The sequence below is a fragment of the Podarcis melisellensis genome (genome assembly GCF_964234715.1).
Source record: "Podarcis melisellensis genome assembly, chromosome: 4".
Lineage (NCBI taxonomy): Eukaryota > Metazoa > Chordata > Lepidosauria > Squamata > Lacertidae > Podarcis > Podarcis melisellensis.
This window is the reverse complement of record NC_138531.1, coordinates 28,374,716-28,397,073: the sequence shown is the minus strand read 5'-3', so window position 1 is coordinate 28,397,073 and position 22,358 is coordinate 28,374,716. Positions and strand designations below refer to the sequence as shown.

The 22,358-nt window shown below is 41.9% G+C and overlaps 1 protein-coding gene across 1 annotated transcript in view; it reads right to left on the bottom strand.

The window, feature by feature from the left end:
* Positions 1-2,525: 2,525 nt before the first annotated feature.
* LOC309367851 (uncharacterized protein) overlaps positions 2,526-22,358 on the bottom strand; it is a 37,491-nt gene continuing 17,658 nt past the window's right edge. Inside the window, exons 3-4 of the mRNA XM_081907492.1 lie at positions 11,272-11,368; positions 2,526-2,713 (exon numbers count right to left, since the gene is read on the bottom strand). Coding sequence (XP_081763618.1) covers positions 2,648-2,713; positions 11,272-11,368 — 163 coding nt within the window. The 3' untranslated portion in view covers positions 2,526-2,647. The remainder of the gene's footprint in view (positions 2,714-11,271; positions 11,369-22,358) is intronic.

The window sequence follows — 22,358 nt, the reverse complement described above, 5'->3', positions numbered from 1 at the left end:
GCAGAAGTGGCTCACTGGGAGGGGTGGAACAGCTACACTAGCTTCCTGGTAAGGAAAGGTTGCTGTTGCTTACTAGGAGGGTTAAGGTGGCAAGCAGGTCAGCACAGTGCAAACACACCAACAGGAACACCAGAGTGGTTCCAGTGGTGTCTGCACTGTGTCAACCTCCCCATCACCTCCCCCTATCCTTCCCAGTTAACAACCTACCTGCCAGGAAGCTAGAGCAGTGGTTCTGCTCCACCCTTCTAGGCACTTCTGAACTACAGCATCTCTGACTGATGTCCACCCAGCTGATGTCCAGGACAGGCTACCGCTTCCCAAGGCAGTCTGCCAATATTCTGCCAATATTGGCACTGCCAATATTCTGTTTCCCTGCATTTTCCACTGCCACAGCAGAGAAATTGTCCATAGTCCAGCTCCTGCACTATTTAGTAAGGCTGCTTATTTAGGCGGAATGGGCTAAAAAAAAAAAGACTTCAAAAAAATGGGAAGAGACAAAAGGAAGAAGAAGAAGAAGAAGAAGAAGAAGAAGAAGAAGAAGAAGAAGAAGAAGAAGAAGAAGAAGAAGAAGAAGAGGAGGAGGAGGAGGAGGAGGAGGAGGAGGAAGAGGAGGAGTTTGGATTTGATATCCCACCTTTCACTCCCCTTCAGGAGTCTCAAAGCGGCTAACATTCTCCTTTCCCTTCCTCCCCCACAACAAACACTCTGTGAGGTGAGTGGAGCTGAGAGACTTCAAAGAAGTGTGACTGGCCCTAGGTCACCCAGCAGCTGCATGTGGAGGAGCGGGGAAGCGAACCCGGTTCCCCAGATTACGAGTCTACCGCTCTTAACCACTACACCACACTGGCTCTTAATGTCAGTGATGGAAGTGTTCTGTGACTCCAATCTTGCACAGCTAGGATGCTCAAATCCCATTGAAATTCAAGGAAATATATGCAGGAATGAAGCTTACTTTACTTGATAAATGCTAAATTATAGGATTTCTATAGTAAATACTCTCCTGCCAACCTAGCAGTTCGAAAGCACGTCAAAGTGCAAGTAGATAAATAGGTACCGCTCCAGTGGGAAGGTAAATGGCATTTCCATACGCTGTTCTGGTTAGCCAGAAGCGGCTTAGTCATGCTGGCCACATGACCCGGAAGCTGTACGCCGGCTCCCTCAGTCAGTAAAGTGAGATGAGCGCCACAACCCCAGAGTTGGTCACGACTGGATCTAATGGTCAGGGGTCCCTTTACCTTTATAGTATATACTACTATACTATACTATACTATACTATACTATACTATACTATACTATACTATACTATACGACTAGACCATTTTTCCAGGACACGCCATAGGTTGGCATGTGTTCACAGCTGCCCATGCTCCATTTGAGCTTAAGCCAGAAGTCTGATTCTTTCCTGCTTGCCACTAGCTGTTGTTCCTTTCTCAACTTTTAGATGAGCAGAACGTCTATGGTGCTTCTGAGACTGCTCAGTAAATTATTGCCCCTGACATTTACTGCATGCATTAACAATAATTTACCCACCATTAATCAGGAGCATCAGATCCATACTTCTCAATCATTCTAAACCTTTGCTTTACTAGTTGGCTGGAATATTTTATACCGCCATTAGTCTCAAAATCTCAACAAACAGCCAGTAAATTTAGAAAGAGCCTGGGATCTTGAAATGCACAGTGCCCTATTTGTTTCTAATTTATAGTCTGTGTTTATGTTTGTGCCAGATCTTGGGCTTTACCCATGCTCAGGCTCTGAAATATGGTGTCATAAAGTCTGCTCTTGTGTTGGGCCATTAGATTAGCAGGAGGGGGGTAGAATCTTGTTCTTGTTACTGAAATCATTAGTTGCAGGGTAAGCTGAATATCTAAAAGCTCATATCTAAAAGCTGTCCGGGATGAATTACTGTATCACATGACTTTCCTGTTCAAGCAGCTTATTGCACAACAAAGTGAACTTGTTTGTCCATTGTTGTATGCAATCTGTACATCCTTTCTCAGGGTTGCACACCTGCATCTCATGCTTCAGAACACAGTCACTGCATTCAGACATCACAGTAAACAATGGTTTACCATTATGGGGATGAGTCTAGCCTCTCACCTGGCTTGCATGTTCCCTCCACCCCTCTCCTCTGATGTGGCTGTGAGGACAAATTCAGAAACTTTCATTAACTACAGTTTCTCATGTTTTCTGAACCCAGCCAGTTACGGTTTGTCTGAAACATGCCTACTGCAAACCATGAGTTCTGATGAAGTTGGCTTATTTAACTTAACAAACTTAGTTAGGATTAGCAACAGTTTATGGCTTAGGTGGAATGCTAAACTAAGACCAACTTAACTAAGACCAACTTAGTTGGTCTTTAAGGTGCTACTGGAAGGAATTTTTTTTGTTTTGACTATGGCAGACCAACACGGCTACCTATCTGCTAAACTATGGTTAACATGAAATGAAAGCAGAAGTTTCTGATTTCCTACTTGCAGTGTAGGAGGATAGAGAAGGGGAAGCATGAGAGCCTGAAGGGAAGCTGGGTTTGTACGTGTCATGATAAACCATGGTTTACTGTGATATATGTATGCAGTCAACACCATCAGCTATTTCACCTATCTGCATCAGTGAATGCTGAGACAACAAGGCCTGTTCCATTGGCTCACGGGAGATCATTTCCCATTTGTCTCCTTTCTCCCAGAAGTGTCTCCATCAGTGGCTGTTCCCCCTGATAATTATCACAATGATGTAAGATTATGCAAGAATTAGTGCCTGCCTTTTCATATTTCCCCCTTCTCTTGCTATTCCACTCATTTTGTATTTAGTAGAATATAAACCTATTTTGTTTTTTTAAAAGTATGTAGGACCTAGAAGAATTTGGTAGTAGCAGCGATACTACTACCAGTACTAATTCATCATCATAATAAATAGAAGTGATAATTTATTGCATTTCATGGTGAGGGGGGCAATCCATGTAATGTATTACTTCCTATCCACCACTAACAGTGATATTCAAAAATATCTCTAAATAATATTCATGTTAGTGTATGGGCCAGATGGAGCCTCCAACCAGATTTCCCCTGACTCTCTGGGTCTTCCCTCAATCGCTCGCTGTTCATTGAAGAGTAATTGAGATGGAAAAGGGCTTTGATGTTGTGCAAACTGTTCAACTGCAGCTCCTTCCTCTGCAAGATCTGCTCCAGGAAGATCAGAGGAGGAAGCGTCTCAATGTATCTGTGCTCATTGCAAACATGCAAAAAGTAGCCTGGGGATTTTGCAGTTGCATACATGCAGTTTCAAGATGCAGTTACATGTCGAAATTTGGGGCAGTGCTTGCAGTTCAGCTGTGCAATAACCATATTTGTATTTTTCTGCACAGTTGGAACAGATACAAGATTCTGAATTGCTTTCTTTTTCTCTGCAAACTTTGTGAAATAGAAAAGCAAGTATATGGAGAAAATAGATGGTGAAATTAGAGTGCAGTTGCTAATAATCAAATTTATGCCTGTTTCCGTGGGCAATAGGTTTATGTATGGTTGTATGTGTTCGTGTGATTGTATCTGGGCCGGATAGCTCAGTTGGTTAGAGTGTGGAGTTGATAACTCCAAGGTTGCAGGTTCGATCCCTGTATGGGACAGCTGCATATTCCAGCATTGCAGGGGGCTGGACTACATGATCCTCAGGGTCCCTTCCAACTCTCCAATTCTATTGTAATTTCTATGAAAGGTGTGTGGTTGTGTATGGATCTGATACTGTGGAATGTCTCCCTACCCAGATGTTTTCACTAAGGTAATGTGATCCTTGGCCCAAAAATGTTCCCCATCCCTGTTAGAAAAGCCATTTGAACACGATGCAGCTTCCACACATAATACACCTTGAGTGTCATTGTTAATTCCTGGCTCCTCAATCTCCACAAGTTGAGGGCAATTCCACACCCTGATTTTGGTAATTGAAGTCCCTGAATCCATTTGTAGCTTTCCCTTGGTTGTTGTTTTTTTAAAAAAGAATCTTTGTACGTTCAACCATCAAAAACACATAGTCAACAAAGTCCTTTTCAGAGCAGACCCACTGAAATGAAGGAACCCAAGTTAGTCATCGCCATTTATTTCAGTGGGTCTACTTTGTGTGGAAATAGTGTTGAATACCACCCAAGAGGTATTCAACTGAGTCCAACTCATAGCAAAACTATTGAAAATAATAATGATGACTAAGTTAATAAATTCAAAGTGTCTGCACTGAGTAAAAACTTAGTTGCTTACTACCCATTTTCTTTATCACAACTAGGTCTTATTCAGCACAGACCCTAAAGAAAAGGTGCACAAATTATCCCTTTGCATTAGTTGCTATCATACCAAAAAACAAAAACAAAAATCACCCAGCATTTTTCCCCTGCCCATTAAAAGGTAATGGTGCATACTAAGCTATAGTTCACATAATGTCTTCCATAAATTTGGCAGTCCGGTTGTTTCCACAGTAATAAACACATGCCCTTTTCCTTTGCTTGCAGGGGAACAAATAAAATAATGAGGGATGTTGGAATAAAGCTAGCATCAACCTAGCCAGCTACTTAATAAAGCACAGGTCCCTAATTGCAGGGACATCACAATAATCACCCTAAGGGTGCCCAAAGGGGGTGGTCTTGGCCACAGGCCCTACCGCTGCTGTAGAAAATGAAAGGAAATTAAAATTGCACCTGACACAGATGCCTTACCTCCTTTAAAGCAGCGGAGTCTGAAATGGTCAACAACTGGCAATTCTGCTGTTCTCATGTCTGCTTATTCTTGTATGTTGAGACTGTCTGGTAAACAGAAGGTGGCAATTGCTGGCAAATGGTGACATATTTGGCACTGGTTAATCCCTTGATGGAGACACGGGTGGCGCTGTGGGTTAAACCACAGAGCCTAGGGCTTGCCAATCAGAAGGTCGGCAGTTTGAATCCCCGCGACGGGGTGAGCTCCCGTTGCTCGGTCCCTGCTCCTGCCAACCTAGCAGTTCAAAAGCACGTCAAACTGCAAGTAGATAAATAGCTCCCGCTCTGGCGGGAAGGTAAACGGCATTTCCGTGCGCTGCTCTGGTTCACCAGAAGCAGCTTAGTCATTCTGGCCACATGACCCAGAAGCTGTACGCCGGCTCCCCCAGCCCATAAAGCGAGATGAGTGTCACAACCCCAGAATCGGTCACGACTGGACCTAATGGTCAGGGGTCCCTTTACTTTTACCTAATCCCTTGATGACACGGCTAATATAATTCAGGTGGAATCTATGCACATATAAAAAAGTGTTCTGAAAATGCTTTTTAAAAGTGTTTTTAAATTTAATTTTCCATAAGACTCACCATCACCATCTGGTGTATATTGCACTTGAAACACACTTAAAATGTTTTATTTGCAACTGTATAGCTGAGTCCTCTGTCTGATAATGAAGTAAAATGAGTTACACTTGTTGAAGGCATGTCTGGATTCCAATATGTCAAATGGGTTCTGTGGCTTGGAGTGTTTATGCCTAGCTTATGCCTCTTCTTGGACCAGGAGAGCCTGGCCTCAGTTGCCCATGCTATGGTGACCTCTTGCCTGGACTACTGTAATGTGCTATATTGCAAGGCTTCTCTTGAAGATGAACTGTAGGCAGCTAAGTTGATACATGGATCACCCTGATGAGACCCTGTAAGTTACCACACCCAAGTCCAGGTGTAGTAGGATACAAAGCCCTAAACAGCTTGGGAACCAACACCTAAAGAACCTCAATAATAAGCACCTCAGGCCCTACCATTGGCAGAAGAAGACTTTTTGGTGGTGCCACTTCTGGGAACTGTCCAGTCAGCACTGACTCCTGACTGGACCTTCTTGGTGCTGTGCTCTCCTTGCTGAGGTGCATCCATCTTCTTCATTATTAACTTTCAGAAATAGCTTTTAAACATTCATTTTCTCTCAAGCATTTAATGACCAAAAGAAGCTGTTCCTGATCACCTTGAAATTATTAACTTTGAGGGAATGTGACGCGACAGCTTTAAATGTTTTCTCATGTGGTTTCAAATGTTGTCAGTGGTTAATAACATTTTTAATTTGTTTGTCTTTTATCTGCAATAGTACCGCTTTACCACTTTGGTGTTTGCCACGCTGGGCTCCTTTGGGAGGGACAGAAATCTAATAAATAAATATAAAGCACTTGAAATACTACAGTTGTTGTTTGTTGCACAAATATCGAAGGGTGGAGGTCCCTCCCTTCGATTGCACTTGGCCACTCTTAAGCTGTTGACAGGGCTAACGTCACCATCGAAAACCAATCAAAATAAGGAGGTCTCTACATCGCTTGCAAAATTGCTTTAGCTGTGGTGGCGGCACAAAAACTTCTCTAATTGTGCAGCAGCCATGGAGAGGGCCTCTCTGAGTGAATGGTAGAGACATGCGGGTGTGGGCCTGCTTGGCTGATCTGTGAGATTGTGATGGGATATGCATGCCTCAGTGATCTCACTATCGCCATCAAATAGTTATCAGATATAAGTGTTGTCCAAATCTGTTGCATAGCCTGAATGATAAATCGTTAGTGATAATGTAAAGCTTCTCTGTAAGATTTCGGCATTTTTCAAATGTGCACGCAGACTCAGGAAGCTGCCACTAGATAATGTGTCCCTGCAACAAGCCAAAATGTGGGTCACCTTTGCAAAAAGGCGACGAGCAATTTAGCAGCATTACAATGAGCACATCATAGATCTGTTTCTAAAATGATGCACCCAAAATAACTCCTAACAGTAGGAATGTAAATGTCTCTCTACAAATAAGGTAAAAAACGTGACCATCTTCTTTTTCAATAACTTCCATCACCAGCTATAGCATTGTTATTTTGCGGCAGCTAATACACATCTACACTTCAAAGAAACGAATAAACCTTATGAAAAAATTATGGCATAGGGCTCATTTAAAAGCCATTCATTTGCTTTCTCTGTCTTTTTAATTGAATGTCTGGGTAAAATTTTGCAAAATGACTTATAAACCCAATAAGCCAGTGTAACAATGCAGGTTATTTGGGGAAAATATTGTGTATTCAGATAATCATATTAGAATCCTATTAGCTCTTTACGTGGTATTGGCAGCACATTGGACAAGGAAAGTTGAAGGAGTGAGTATGAGAAAAGACATTGGTGTTAGGCAGCATTAAATAAGTTGTATACTGAAATTTAGATTCCATGATTCTACTTTCTTTTTTTAAATAACTTTTTATTCAAAATTAAAACAAAACATATTATCCAGAAACATATCATCCTTATTTTTCCCCCATTTTTCCTCCCTCCCCCACAGAACCCACCCACCCCCCGACTTCCCTCAGTTCCAGTCTTTGATTTCTCTAAAAATGCTGTTTTCTGCATGTTACACAGTTGTATAAATCCTCCATTTAGCTGATTATTATCAATAAAAAGTTTGTGAATGTTTATTCAAAACCAGCCAAGGAGTCCAGTTCGCTTTGTTGCATGTCGAGGTCCCCAAGCCACCCCCCCCCAAATAACTCACAACGCACACTTAATTTTTGTTTAAGGTTTTTGGCATAATTTTGGCCACAGCTTTATTTAAATACAAAGCCGTGAGTGGTTGTTTAGGCATTGGTTAAGACTATCTGTCCCCCCGCCTGGGGATAGAAGTGACTTCCGGGCACCACTGAAAGACAGTGCGGGGGAAAGCAAGTCGGGGAGAAATGGAGCTGAGTCACAGACCCTCAATTCTCATCCGCATGCTCCCCGAAGGCTTGCCGGCCCTAGTCCCATTCCAGGGATTGGACGAAAAGATGGCAAGCCCCAGGATTCCTTTAACAGAATTCCCTTTCCGCAGCAACCATGGAGGGGCAGGCCCAGCCTATCCTAACCCCTCCTCCACCAATTTATAACCAATGCCTAACCACAACCTTACAAATTGTGACGATTTGCTACGCAGTAGGCAAAAACCAAATGGCCCAGCCAATCAACCAGATGGACAAAATTGCTACCAGGCCCCTGCCCCAACGGCAGACGACCACATGACAGGCATAGCAAAGTCAATGCAACAACCCCTTACTCAAGGGCGGGTGGGCGGGTGATCCGTTGCATGCAGCAAAGAGAAAGCTCCAGGCTGCGTGCAGATTATTTAAACATTTTACCCCTCCCACAAAAATTGCAACATAACTTTTACCCCAGCAACCCAGTGAACCAATCACTGCCCCAGGCCATCTTTAGAGACCCTGCCTGGTAACAGAGGGGTGGCTCAGCAGACCCCACCGCAACACGTGCTCTCCATGAAGGAGAACACGCTTTGTGTCTTCAAATACTTTGTAAAGGGTTCCCGTTCATCTTTAAAGTCACAGTTATCTTTGTCCCGTAGCTTGTATGTCATGTGATTCTACTTTCTAAGTAGAGAGTTTTTAAATGGCAGCACTTGGTTTCAGTGGGTGCAGTTGTTTGGGTGTTAGCCTAGGTCTGGGGAGACCCAGGTTCAGCCCTGGAGCTCACTGTGTGATCTTGGACCAGTTACTAAGCCTAGCCTGCCCCATAGAGTTAGTGTGGCAATGACAGAGGGCATGTATGCTGCTTCAAGCTTCATTGGAAGATGTAGGGCTCAGTGGCATAGCGTGGAGGACACAGGGGCATTGGCCCTGGGTGCTAAATTGTTAGAGGGTGCAAAATGTTGACACCCAGTGCTGCCTCAATACAGCTGCATGCTTCCATCATTGGGCTCCATTGAAAACGGTTTCTCCGTGTGAACCAGGAAATGACCTCTCCAGGCAATGGAGCGACTCTTCTTTTCTTATCTCTGCAGCTGTGATCTCCTGGGTGAAGCGTATTCTGTTAGGCAGTTGAATGTGCTTGCATACTCTGTCCATGTTCCTCCTTCCCATGCCCCCCTTGGTGCAACCCTGGGCGCAGGTAACCCATGCTATGCTACTGATTGGGCTAAAGAAGTAATGAATCATTTTGTAGATGGGGAAGGATAGATCCGAGTGTTAATAAAGTGCTCTTAGAGTGCTGCCCCAAAGCAGCCAGCATGATGCAAATGTAGGGGGGTGGGAGTGGGGGTGTTGAGTCTAGAATTGCTCAAGTGTCTAGAATTGCTCAAGGGCACAACTGCTCTGTTTGGGGCTGGGCCAAAATCTTTCTCCAGATCCATCTAGGACAGGGATGGAGAACATGTGACCCACCAGATATTGTTAGACTACAGCAGGCATAGGCAAACTTGGCCCTCCAGATGTTTTGGGACTTCAATTCCCATCATCCCTAGCTAACAGGACCAGTGGACAGGGATGATAGGAATTGTAGTCTCAAAGCATCTGGAGGCTGAGTTTGCCTGTGCCTGGACTACAGCTTCCATCATTCCTGATCACTGGTAGAGTTCAACAACTGGAAGGCTGCAGGTTCCCCTTCACTGCTCTAGGAGGGTAAGGTGTTGCTCTTCCTGTGGAATTTGGCTTAGCTTACATATATTTTGTTGCTGGGTAGCAGAGGTCAGGGTGGGAGGCAGCCAAGTCTGGATTGTATAGGATGATCAGTGGGAGGGATGGTAGATAACAGATCCTGCCTTGTGGGATGAAGAAGTGAGACCATATGACCTTCTAAACCTTCCATTATTCTACGCACTTGATTTATAGTCAAATAGGTGACCCAAGTTTTTCCACTATTTTGCACGAATTCCTTTACAGGTAAAAGGTAAAGGTAAAGGGACCCCTGACCGTTCGGTCTAGTCACGGACGACTCTGGGGTTGCGGTGCTCATCTTGCTTTACTGGCCAAGGGAGCCGGCGTACAGCTTCCGGGTCATGTGGCCAGCATGACTAAGCCGCTTCTGGCGAACCAGAGCAGCGCACGGAAACGCCGTTTACCTTCCCGCCGGAGCGGTACCTATTTATCTACTTGCACGTTGACGTGCTTTCGAACTGCTAGGTGGGCAGGAGCAGGGACAGAGCAACAGGAGCTCACCCCGTTGCGGGGATTCGAACCGCCAACCTTCTGACTGGCAAGCCTTAGGCTCTGTGGTTTAGACCACAGCGCCACCCAAGCCCCATCCTTTACAGGTGCATACATTTAAACTGAAAACTGGCAATGTGGCATTCTTAGCAGCAACTTTTGAACTCATTTCAAGGTGCCAATGAAGGGTCAGCGTCCTCTAATGAAGTAACAACGAGTTAGCTCAGTCAGTAGAAAATGAGGGTCTTCATCTCAGGGTTGTGGGTTTGTGCCCCACGTTGGGCAAAAAGATTCCTGCATTGCAGGGGGTTGGACTAGATTGCTCTCACGGTCCCTTCCAACTCTACAGTTCTGTGTTCCAAAAGGATACTGTCTCTCCATGTTAAATATAAGACTAGAAGTGTTAACTTTGCAGATAATATTGGATGAATTCTGGTTGTCTCCCAGATCCTAAATGTAGCGTGTCTTGTTCAAACTGCCTATGTGGCTGTTGAATGGCTGTAGGCTAACAGGACTGCAGAAGCATAATTTTGAAACTGTGACCTGCCACCATTCATTTACATCACTACAATTTCTGCTGAATTTGTTAAATTTTCTTTATGGATGGAAGAGAGAGCGCTAGTATGATAAGTACATAAATCTCTACGCCCAAATGAAGTTACATTTTTTTCTGATTGGATTCTGAAAGAACTGTGATACTTGGGAATTAAATGACGAGGGAGGTATTATTTATTTCTCAAGCTGTGGAATTTTTCTGCAATCTAGCCATATAAATATGCATCATAAATGTTTCATAAGCAGACTTAAAAGTAATGGCTGCATTTTCACTAAAAGCACAGCACAGTATAACTTTGGATAAGAACTCTTATGAAATGTCTACTTATGAAGCCCATGTTTTATGAATTAATCATATCTATTCCTTTGAAATATCACAGATACAGTAACTGCAATATAGGAGCAGCACTGAATATTTTTGCTGAGATCTGCTAAGGTGTCTATACGTTTCTGCAAACGCAGTGAACCTTTACCCCTTTCTTTACAGCAGCTGCTTTCTAAAACTTAGGGTTTTACTAGTGATGTTTATTTTTGTAGGGGGAGCAATGTGTAAAACAGTCAGCTGGAGGGAGGGAAAAGGTTCCTTCTGCAACAACAAAAATTCACCATGCACAGAAGTCTATTTCTTTGGGTACAATTCAACAATCATGACTGTTTTGCACTCAGATTAAAACACACACACACACGACAAATTTGGTTAAATATCCCTTTAAAATCACATTTTAAATTGTGAAATTCAAAAGGGGTTATCCATCCTGCTTCATAGAAATCAATAGACTTGTTGTTAGTCATGAGGACATGAGGGACTTACTTGAGTTCCACTGATTTTAATGAGTTTATTGTAAGCATGAGTAGGTCTGGATCTGCCCAAAAGTTGAGTGAGAAGTTTCAGAAGTTCACATGGACCACTATAAGCAAAATGCAAGCGATACAAGCGATTAGAGCTGGCTTAAAACTAGGGAACTGACAAATGGCAAATGTGTATCGCACAAGTCACAAAGAGACAAGTGCAACGTTTTCACGAGGGTCGTGCCTGTGTCACGTGTGCAAATGCAATTTGTAATACAAGAGCTGTGGTGGTGAGTACTTCTTTGGACTTGAACGGTTACTCCGCACAATCTATAACAAGAGATCACAGTAAAATATGGTGTCTCCTTCAGTTTAATAAAAACTGGCCCTTACCTCCGACTTCCAAACTTCTCGCATCAGACAGAACAGGGGGATCTTCACATTTTCCACTAAACACACACTGATCTAAGACTAGGCCCCAACTTACTAAAGCAAGACATATCTTGCTTTTAATGTGGTGTTGTTTGTTCTAAAGCACAATTACCCTGCTGAATACTGGTGCCATGCCCTACCCAGATGCCCCATATTATTTGCATGCTCAATCTTGCAACCATGTTTGAGGGAATAATGCAAGGTCGTGAGCAAGAAGCTTTAAACCTGGAATCTCCAATAATAAGAGAACAAGAAGAATATATGTTTAAAGGAGAGTGGAAAATGTTTAATGAATATATGGGGGGAAATTGTGTACATTTAAAAAAAACTGGCAGCATTAAGAAAAAATTCAACAGTGTAAATAAGTTTTGATGGATGTAAAAATGGGATACTGAATGGCTTAGTTCATGTAAAATATGCAAGGACCCATGGCATGCAAATTGAACCATGGAAGGAGAAGAAGGGAAGTCATTGATATTTTATGGTTGCTCAAATGAATATTCTAAAATGTAAAATAGAAAAACTTAATAGAAATTATATATTATACATTATATATTATACATGGAGCCTGGGAGCACCAGGCTGCTTCCAGACATACACAAATCATTAATACCCTTTCCCAGTTGCTTAGTTATTTTGGCACTGTTTTGTTTTGTTTTGTTTTGTTTTGTTATGCTGGTTGTCACCTGCGTTCTTTTTTTTGGGGGGGGGGTTCCTGCTTTGTCTCTGTTTTATTTGCTTTGCGGGGGTATATCCTTTGTCTATTTTTGAGTTGGAGCCTGAGTATCAGCAGTTTTTCTCCTGTACAATGGGTATTTTGTGGTGACACTGACAGTTCCTTAAATTTTCAGATATGCCATTGAGCCAGCAGAGGGCAAGTTGTGTGTGGGCCGGAATGGGGAGGCTGGGTGTCAGTCAGTTGTGCCATTCATATACAGTGGTACCTCGGGTTAAGTACTTAATTCGTTCCGGAGGTCTGTTCTTAACCTGAAACTGTTCTTAACCTGAAGCACCACTTTAGCTAATGGGGCCTCCCGCTGCTGCTGCACCACCGGAGCACGATTTTTGTTCTCATCCTGAAGCAAAGTTCTTAACCCAAGGTACTATTTCTGGGTTAGCGGAGTCTGTAACCTGAAGCATATGTAACCTGAAGCATATGTAACCTGAAGCGTATGTAACCCGAGGTGCCACTGTTGGCAGGCCAGGGAAGGGGAATATATGTTAAACTAGATGCTGGAAATTATGCTGGTCAATTTTAAATTTGCGGAAAATGCAGCTCTAAGCAGTTTCGCTGATCCTGTGAATTAGAGGCATGCAAAGGGCTTGGGTGCCTGGTGCAGATTTTGAAACCTGCTTGAGAGTATCAGAAATAATTCAGCAATACCTAAAGTTTAACTTAAAATTATGTGTGCCTTTTATTTTAATCGTGCTAGAATGAGAAACCAGCACCCAGAGAGGCTGTTGAATAACCGAGCTTTTCATTAACTTGGACTTAAATAGGCTAAGCATATCCATTAGCTGTTTAAAGAGTTGGGCAGTAATGAACAGCTAATTGGTCCAGATGACAAAGAGTAAAAGCCATAGAATGTCAGGAAATTAAGGCATGAATATTGCAACATGAAATATCGTTCAAAGAGGTTATGGCCACAATCCAAATCAGAGTTAGAGGTGTGCTTGAGCCCATTTGTTTTCAAAGTGCTGTGGCACACCTGGTTCTGTGGTGGATTGTTGCCAGTCAATTTCTGGAAAGAGTCTTAGAAATACTACTAAGAAGTTGGAGAGGGAGGGAGGGAGAGAAGCACGCTGAAAAAGGACACCTTCATTTTTAAAACAAAGCCAGTTGTCATTATGACATACTATTCTGTTTCCACCCCAGCATTCTGTTTCCAACAGTGGACAGCCAGATCCCTTTTGGAATCTCACAAACAGGGAGATATGGTGAATCTGTCAAGTTGGGTTTCTCGTCTTTCCAATTTCAAGTACATTTCTCCACAGTAGTTTGAATTTTATTTTAAAAGTGAAAATTCACCACCATTTCAGCGCGAGCTTTTCCTAATATACACGCTTGTGTGTGCGATTTTTGCCTAATATACACATTTTTACATATCCCTTTTCATATCTCATTTTCTCTAATATATGCATTTTGTAAATGTTATTCGGCTAGAAAAAAATCAGAGAACTGTGAATTTTGACTTAGCTCAGTTCTGACTTAGTTCAGTTGGTTAGAGCATAGTGCTGAAAATGCCAATGATGCAGGTTCAGTTTCTATATGGGATAGCTTAGGCTAGATGATTCTTTGGGTCTCTTCCAACTCTATGATTCTATGATTATACTTAGTGTAGACAGCACTAAGTTAGATGGACCAATATTCTGACTTATATCTAAGGCAGCTTCCTGCATTCCTATCAGTCAATAGCACACTCTCATATAAAACTGCAGGATAAGAGAAATTAAATTTAACAACAAAGCTTAGCTGTTGACCGTGGTTAATGGCCATAGATGGGCTGGTCCTCTGTACTTGCAAACTGCTTAGAAGCCATTTTAGAATATTAGGTAAAGGTAAAGGGACCCCTGACCATTTACCTTCCTGCCGGAGCGGTACCTATTTATCTACTTGCACTTTGACATGCTTTCAAACTGCTAGGTTGGCAGGAGCAGGGACCAAGCAACGGGAGCTCACCCCGTTGCGGGGATTCAAACTGCCAACCTTCTGATCTGCAAGTCCTAGGCTCTGTGGTTTAACCCACAGCGTCACCCGCGTCCCGTTTTGGAATATTAGTGGTATATAAATTAAATAACAACAACAAGAAGAAGAAGCAACATCTAATAGAACTGGTTCCATCATAATCCCAGGAGAGCTTCAAGGCTGTCTGCTTTTTGCCAAACCCCCTTCCTTCCCTGCCGCCCTTTCTGTGTTGCATAGAAAACTACTTCAGGAACTGATGTTCAAAGGTAGTTTGTGATCTAAGCTGGGAATCAACAGTTCCAAGAGGAAGAAAAGGGATCCTAAGGGCCTGTGCAAGCTCCATGCATGAGCTTAAGAAGTTTGTTGGGTCCCAGCCAAGATTTCCACTATAACATACTTGCCAAGCAAGGCAGGAAAAGTTAACAAGGTGTCATTATATTAAATACATGCTGTAAATATTAAAAGCCACATAAAGCCGCTCTAGGTGACCTTCTCAGGTATGGCAATCCTGACTTACATGTCTGTTCCTTGCCCAAAGAGTTGTGATATAATTATGTTTTTATAACGGTTACAAACACTTCATCTACAGCCCTTTAGGCCGCTATGAGAGAAGTATTTTGCTTGGGGCCCAAATATAGCAAGACGTGTGTTCTTATGGAATAGCAGCTGCTCAAGTGACCCTGTCAACCTGACAAAGGAACGATTGTTCAGCCATTTCGCACCAGCCAGCTGCAGCTAAGATAGTTCATTCAGGAAGCATGTTGTAGTCTATCAAGTGATGGTCATTAGGGTGAACGCCACCAACAAAGAACAACCGAAATTTGTGATCTCTGTTGTGTTGTCAACTGATTGGTGCGATGACCCAGAATGTGATGACTGGTGAGAACGTTTAGCTTCTTGGGAGGGCGAGGGAGACGCTTTTCAGTCCAGCTTCTGTGAGGGAAAGAAAGTTGTCAGTTTGGTTGGGAACAACACCCCACAGATGGGATGGCCGAAGGCTGAGAAAAGGTAAAAATGTAAGAAGAGCCTTATCTAGTCCAGTATCCTCTTTCCCACAGACACCAGCCAAATGCCTATGATGGAGCCACATACTTATGGAAAACCCAGAGGCACCTATGGGATTCTCTTTCTCGCTATTGTTCCCCTGCAACTGGTATTCAGAAGGAGTCCCAAGGGCCTATCAGTGGCTTCGCAAAAAATTCCTAGAGAGACTAGCAAAAATTCCTTTCCCAAAGGGGAAATGACGTTATTAGAGGAAAGTGTGTGTTCAATGTATATTAAATGCACCAGACATATACATTATTGAAGGTAGCATTCAAAATTGCATTACATTAGAGAAAGCTGCCTGAGAAAAAAAGAACAAAATCATCACATAGTTTCTGAAAAAAATTATCTGCAGTTCCCAAGAGGGTCAACAAAAGATTACCATTTTGTTTGTTTGTTTTCTAAAAGTCTCTATATATACCACCCACTCACATAAACTGCAATATATGTAAATGCAATAAAACATAAATTCCTGTAAAACAATACAAAGGAATCCCAAGAATGACTAGCTAATCTAGAAAAGGAAATTAAAAACACATGCATTTATGTGTGTGTTTTTTTGAAATATATTTACGCCGATTGTCCATCAAAACAATCCACTAGGCAAAAAGTAAAAAGGTGCTAGGTGTGGCATTAAAAAATCTGATAAAAACTATTTCTATACTGTTACCTCTCTGGTTGCTCACAACATTTTTCAATCAAACTCTGGCCTTGAAAAGATAATTAGATTTGGTATCATCTAAAATTCCTGGTACAGAACAAAGCAAAGTAGTGCAGAAAAGGGGGGGGGGAGGAAAATGATCAATAGCATACTATTATTTTTGACTCAAAAGTAATTCAAACAGTCCCAGCTTTGAACACATAATGATATTTTCCAGGTTGTTCTGTATTCATTAGTATATTTCATAATCCCATTAAATGTAAGTCTGAGCAGCTATCTTCACTCTCATCATATTAGTTTCATACGTCTGCCACAAGTATACCAGTGACTTTGATATCGTTATGTTACAATGAGTATGTTATGAATTTTGCATGAAGAAATGAAATGAAATAGTAGACTGGCTGATTTAATAAGCTTTTTGAAGCTGCGTTGTGCAGATTTACTACCATCAAACACCCCCCCCCCAAAAAAAAAAGCTTACCCTAAGAGGTTCCTATTTATAGTCTTACACTCATCTTTTGGAAAAGAGTTTCAGTTCTTCTGTAATATTTCCTGCCTGATTCTGTGAAGATTTGTACGTACAATTAATGCTGAAGTCCCTAGGTTTGGGGGCGGAGGGAGGGGATGGAAAGAGAAAGAGAGGGAGAATCTTCAGATATGATGGCACAAAGAGCTACAGCAGGATATTCTTGCCATTACTGAAAAAGAATACCTTGTGAGCTATAAATGTGTGCAAAAACCATCAAATTCTCTGAAATAGAATTTACTTACTTTAAAAGCGTTACTTTAAAAAGTGTAAGAGGGGGAGGGACATTATGGGTCATACATCCTCAATCTGCCTTAATGGAGAACGCAGTACAGTGGTACCTCAGGTTAAGAACTTAATTCATTCCAGAGGTCCATTCTTAACCTGAAACTGTTCTTAACCTGAAGCACCACTTTAGCTAATGGGGCCTCCTGCTACCACTGTGCCGTCGGAGCACAATTTCTGTTCTCATCCTGAAGCAATCTTAACCCGAGGTACTTTTTCTGGGTTAGTGGAATCTGTAACCTGAAGCGTCTGTAACCTGAAGCGTATGTAACCCAAGGTACCACTGTATTCCAAAATGTTAATACTAAGAAAGAATTAGATCACATTTTTCAAGAGGCCACAACATTTCATATACGTACACACACACACTGTCTTAAGTAACACATTGCTTTCATTACCAGCAAAAATGGCACTAAGGGAAATGTCTGTATGTGAGGGACTTGTTCCTTAGATATATTACCTTGAAGAAAAAGCTGAACACCATAAAGAGAGCTAATCATACAATGAGCCACACTGCATGAAGCCCATTACCCGACCCACTGATTTTCACAAGATATTGACTTATTTATAGCTCTGTGCCAAATATCATCTGCCAGCGACTTTCACCCTTCCCACATTGTATGGGAAAGGAAGGATACACTGATGGCCCATTTAGAGACCTTCCGTTTATGTGTACACTTCAGAAATGGCCCCCTGCAGTAGTCTCAGCATTTGCTTGCCAGACAAGGCCCATTTCCCACTTCATTTATTCATATGCAATGGAAGTTCTTGAATAAGTATCATCCCGGTGAATTTCAAGAAGCAGTTGACAAAGTCCGTTAGACAAAGAGCTGTGACAATTAAAATCAAGTAAAGTTCGAAGTGATGTTCCACTGGGAAAACCCCCAGAAAGGACATTATGAGTTAAAATGCTGAGGATGTTTGGATTTAAATGCAGCCAAATGACATAGCACATTGAATGTGGAGAAATTATCAAGTATCTCAGCAAATAGCATTAAAAAAAAATCCTGCCATTATGTTGTTATAATTATCCAATATTAGGCCAGATGGCAAGTAATTTCTGAAGTCACACCAGGTGTTCCAAGATGCAAAGCTAATCACAAAGCTGATGGCTGTGGTGGAACTAATTAAAAATGTGTAGCAATAGCAGCGGAAGGCTGTGCAGGAGAGACTGACCAAATAATAACAAGACGGCTGAGAGACTATGACAGACACATTGACTGTGCAGATTGAGAAATAGGAAGCAAAAACAGATACAATTGAATTAATTTAACTCATCAAAAAAAAAAACAAGAGCACCTCACTCAGTTTCTCCATATCTTAATTTGAAGTGGAGTTGTTTGTAAGGTGAGCTATTGAGAACAATTTGGAGGAAGATAATTACCATATTTTTTGCTCTATAAGACTCACTTTTTCCCTCCTAAAAAGTAAGGGGAAATGTTTGTGCATCTTATGGAGCCAATGTAGGCTGCGCAGCTATCCCAGAAGCCAGAACAGCAAGAGGGATTGCTGCTTTCACTGCGCAGCGATCCCTCTTGCTGTTCTGGCTTCTGAGATTCAGAATATTTTTTTCTTGTTTTCCTCCTCCAAAAACTAGGTGCGTCTTGTGGTCTGGTGCATCTTATAGAGCAAAAATTACGGTAATAAATAGGTTGGAGTATAATGTGCCAATAAATGGGCTCTTGATTCAGATTCAGACTAGACATTGAAACTGGCTGAGTTCTGGCTGGAACAGTTGCTTTGCTGAGCTCCTATGGAGTAAAATGGAAGAACAATGAATCTGTAAGATAATTTTACCTACAGTCCTGAAGAAAAAAGATTGTCCCAAGTACCAGCAGCTGCTGTATAGCTCCAGAATGGGTAAGACATGGTATACTGCATTTATTTAATTAAAACTGTTGTTAATTACTCCACATGAGAGTATTTAGACATATAGCTTGTCCAGTCCTCATTATTATGCTCTGAAATTGAGAATATTTCCTATCAACTGATATCAACAGCAGTTGCTGTTTTATGAGACCAGTTAATAGTGTTAATTGTAGAACCTATTACACAAACCTTTCAGCTCTCTTTGAGCATGCAGTAAGTATATTGATAGGTGTGATCTTGTAGACACTGTGTACGTAGACTTTCAAAAAGCTTTGGACAAAAACCATCACCAAAGACTCCTTGGGAAATGCAACAGTCCATAAGCAGTCTGTGAGGTGGGGTGGTACCACATTGCCACTTACAGAGATGGGGCAGGAGTCAGGTATTAAGGTTAGGGCTGTGACTAGCATCATATATACTACCAAGATGATATCTCAGTGGTTTCAAAGCATCAATCTGACCCTGCCATCTTGTTTCACTCAATGGCTTAACAATTATACCTACAGTTTGATACAGTTTGCCCACACTAAGTCAATGCAGAGAAATAGTTACAGATCTGTTGAACCAAACTGAAGAAACTAGTTGCTTCTAGAACACTTAGTGGCATCATTGATTACCAAATTTAAAGAGTGTGCATTGAAGGGCACAGAAAAGGCACGTGGGTTTACGTCTAGGACTCTGTCATACACCACTTTCTTTGCCTTTCATTCTACTCCCATTATCATAACCTTGACCACATAGATTCTCAACTGGTAATCCCATTTGCTCAAGCTGTCCAAGAAGAGCTTGTGTCATAAAGGCACCTGAAAGTCTCCTTTACTGGAACAAATCCCAAGGAATGTTCTCTTATAATAACCTCAGGCTCAGACCATCTCATTATCTGATGGTTTCATTACATCAGCATAACGTACAATCACTGTCGTTTGTTCAATACAACTAACATCAGGTGTGCAGTCCAGAATAAATGAGTAGTATTCAGCTGAGTTTGCTTTAAAAATTCTGCTTTATAACACCATATATATATATATATATATATATATATATATATATATACCACCAATCAACTCTATGGTCTTTCTATTTCATATATGCATAAAAGGCCATTCTAATGTATGAATTACTTCACTGCTCTGTGCCCTAACAGGATGCCTAGTTGGCCTAATGATATCACCAGCCGTTTTTATAATCAGAGGGAAAATTGTTTATTTTCAGTATAATCATGTACTTCTGAACCAGATGTTGTTTGCTTATTGTCTCCCGAATAAATGATAAATTTGTGTTTATTCCAGTAAGCTTTCCTTTCCTCTCTCACCTTTTCTTTTCTTTTCTTTTCCTTTCCTTTCCTCTCTCACCTTGAAAACAGGTGAATAAATGTGGGACTGACAGTTGTTTAAAACAAGCATGCCATGTGTAAACATAGCAATGCCTGAAACTTAAATGTAACAAGACAAAGGGCTCACTGTAATCGTTTCGGAAATTGTCGCAAGTTATTAACTGAAGCCAACCTAACATAATCTTTTCTTTGTTTACAGATGTTACAAAATTCAAAATGATTTAGCTGAAAAGAGATACTATTAATTAGTTGGAGTAGCAGAATGCCCTTTCCATAACACTGTGTAAATGTGTTCAAAAATAAACATTTGCAGAATGCTTAATTTATGCAATTCATGTGTCCGGCAGCAAGGAAGTGATTGGGATTACAACATTACTACATTCTAAGGGATGCCTCTCTCTGCTTTAGCGCTACATTTCTAAAATTTCTGGGTTTTGCTATTTCACGTATGACTAGCACATTATGATGAGTGAGAGAATGTGCACAGCTTGTAAATTGCACAGAAGTTGCAGCTGTTTACTTTTCCCTGTTGGAAAGAATGGGAGCCTTGCATGTGTATAAGAGAAAAAAGAAGAATTCACTCAGGAACACCACCTGGTGAACCCCTGCTGACCCCAACCATTAAGAATGAAGTTTGAGCTTATTTGCATAGCCTCACCCCTTGATGTAGACAGCACCATTCTGGCTTCAGTTCTCAGTCACTCCAAAGGGTGACAGAATATTAAAAGAGTGGGATGGAGTGTTAAGAGTGAGCGTCTCCACCCCTATCGTTCAGCCCAGACACTGAGGTCTACCTCCGAGGGTCTTCTGCTGGTTCCCTCCTCACTCGCTAGATCATCACCTTGTCGTGGTGAGTGGGCTTGCATGTTCTTATGACCCTCATGAGCGAAGCCTTCGGGAATGTCGTACTCCCAGCAGGGTCACCCAAGGTGGTAAGGTCAAAGGGGAGGAGCTAGCCAAAGAACGATCCAAAAAGTCCTCAATGGCAGAACAGGTGGAAGATAACAAGCAGTATGTTACAACAGCTGTGAAGGCGGATGAAGGCTGCAGCAGATGAGCATCTACCAGTCGTCACGATTACTCATGCCACCAGTATAGAGCCTTACTGCGAAGACTGTGTGTTGGTCAGCGTGCACTGGTCTACACACATAAAACAAATTCATGCACAGGCTTCTTCCAAAAACGCGCTAAGAGGAAGGCACGCTTGGCAAACCCTCACCATGATCAATTCCCGCCCGGAAACTTGTGTCCCCACTGTGGAAGGATGTGTGGATCCAGAATTGGCCTCCACAGTTATTTACGGACTCATTTTTTAAACCGTGTTTACGGAAGACAATCTTACTCAGCTGTGAGTGATCACCGAAGAAGAAGAAGAAGAAGAAGAAGAAGAAGAAGAAGAAGAAGAAGAAGAAGAAGAAGAAGAAACTGGTTCCCTCACTGCAAGAAGTGGAGTTACATGGAACCAGGCAGAGGGCCTTCTTGCCAGTGGCATCCTCCCTGTGGAAGGCTCTCCCGTCAGATATCAAGGAAAAAAGAACTACACAACTTAGGAGCTCTTCCAACTCTGCGAGTCATGTGAGTCATGTGGGAGCATGGCCCCAAAAGACGCACCTCCCTATTTTCCTCTGTAGCACGTTTAGGGTATGATACTGCCCACTGCCAAAATCGCCCATGGGATAAAGGAGGTCAGAATCCACCCCACTGACAGGTTCCTGTTCATTCCCACCCTCGCTGTAAAGAATCAAGAAATAAAAAAGGGATGATTATAGGAAACTTCTAATGAAGAAAACTATTATATATAAGCACAGCCAACATATGAATCTAGGACAAATCATATAATACTGATCGGCAGGGTTCTTCATTTTATGTAGCAGTGACTATTTTTACACCAACATAATACTGTTGCAGAAATGACCTGTCAGCAAATAGCACATATAACAAAGTTGTTGCCAGGAAATTTAGTGCCCTATTATATCTATGAGCCTGAAACATTACTGTGGAATATAAAAGACAAGAACATATAGGACCCAAAGTGTCATTATTCTTCAGAAAATTACTCACAATAAAGCAGGGATATAGTATATTGGTGAATAGGAGACAATGGGGACAATATTTGATACAGCAGCTCCTTAGATGATAACACCTGATAACAGAGGCCTAAGAAGTCTGCAGTGCGTGGAAGGAGTTTGTAGAACTGAATACATGTGAAAGCACTTGAAAGGCAACATAGCATTCTCAGTGGGTATACCTAAAGCTGTTTGCAAAATAGTGTC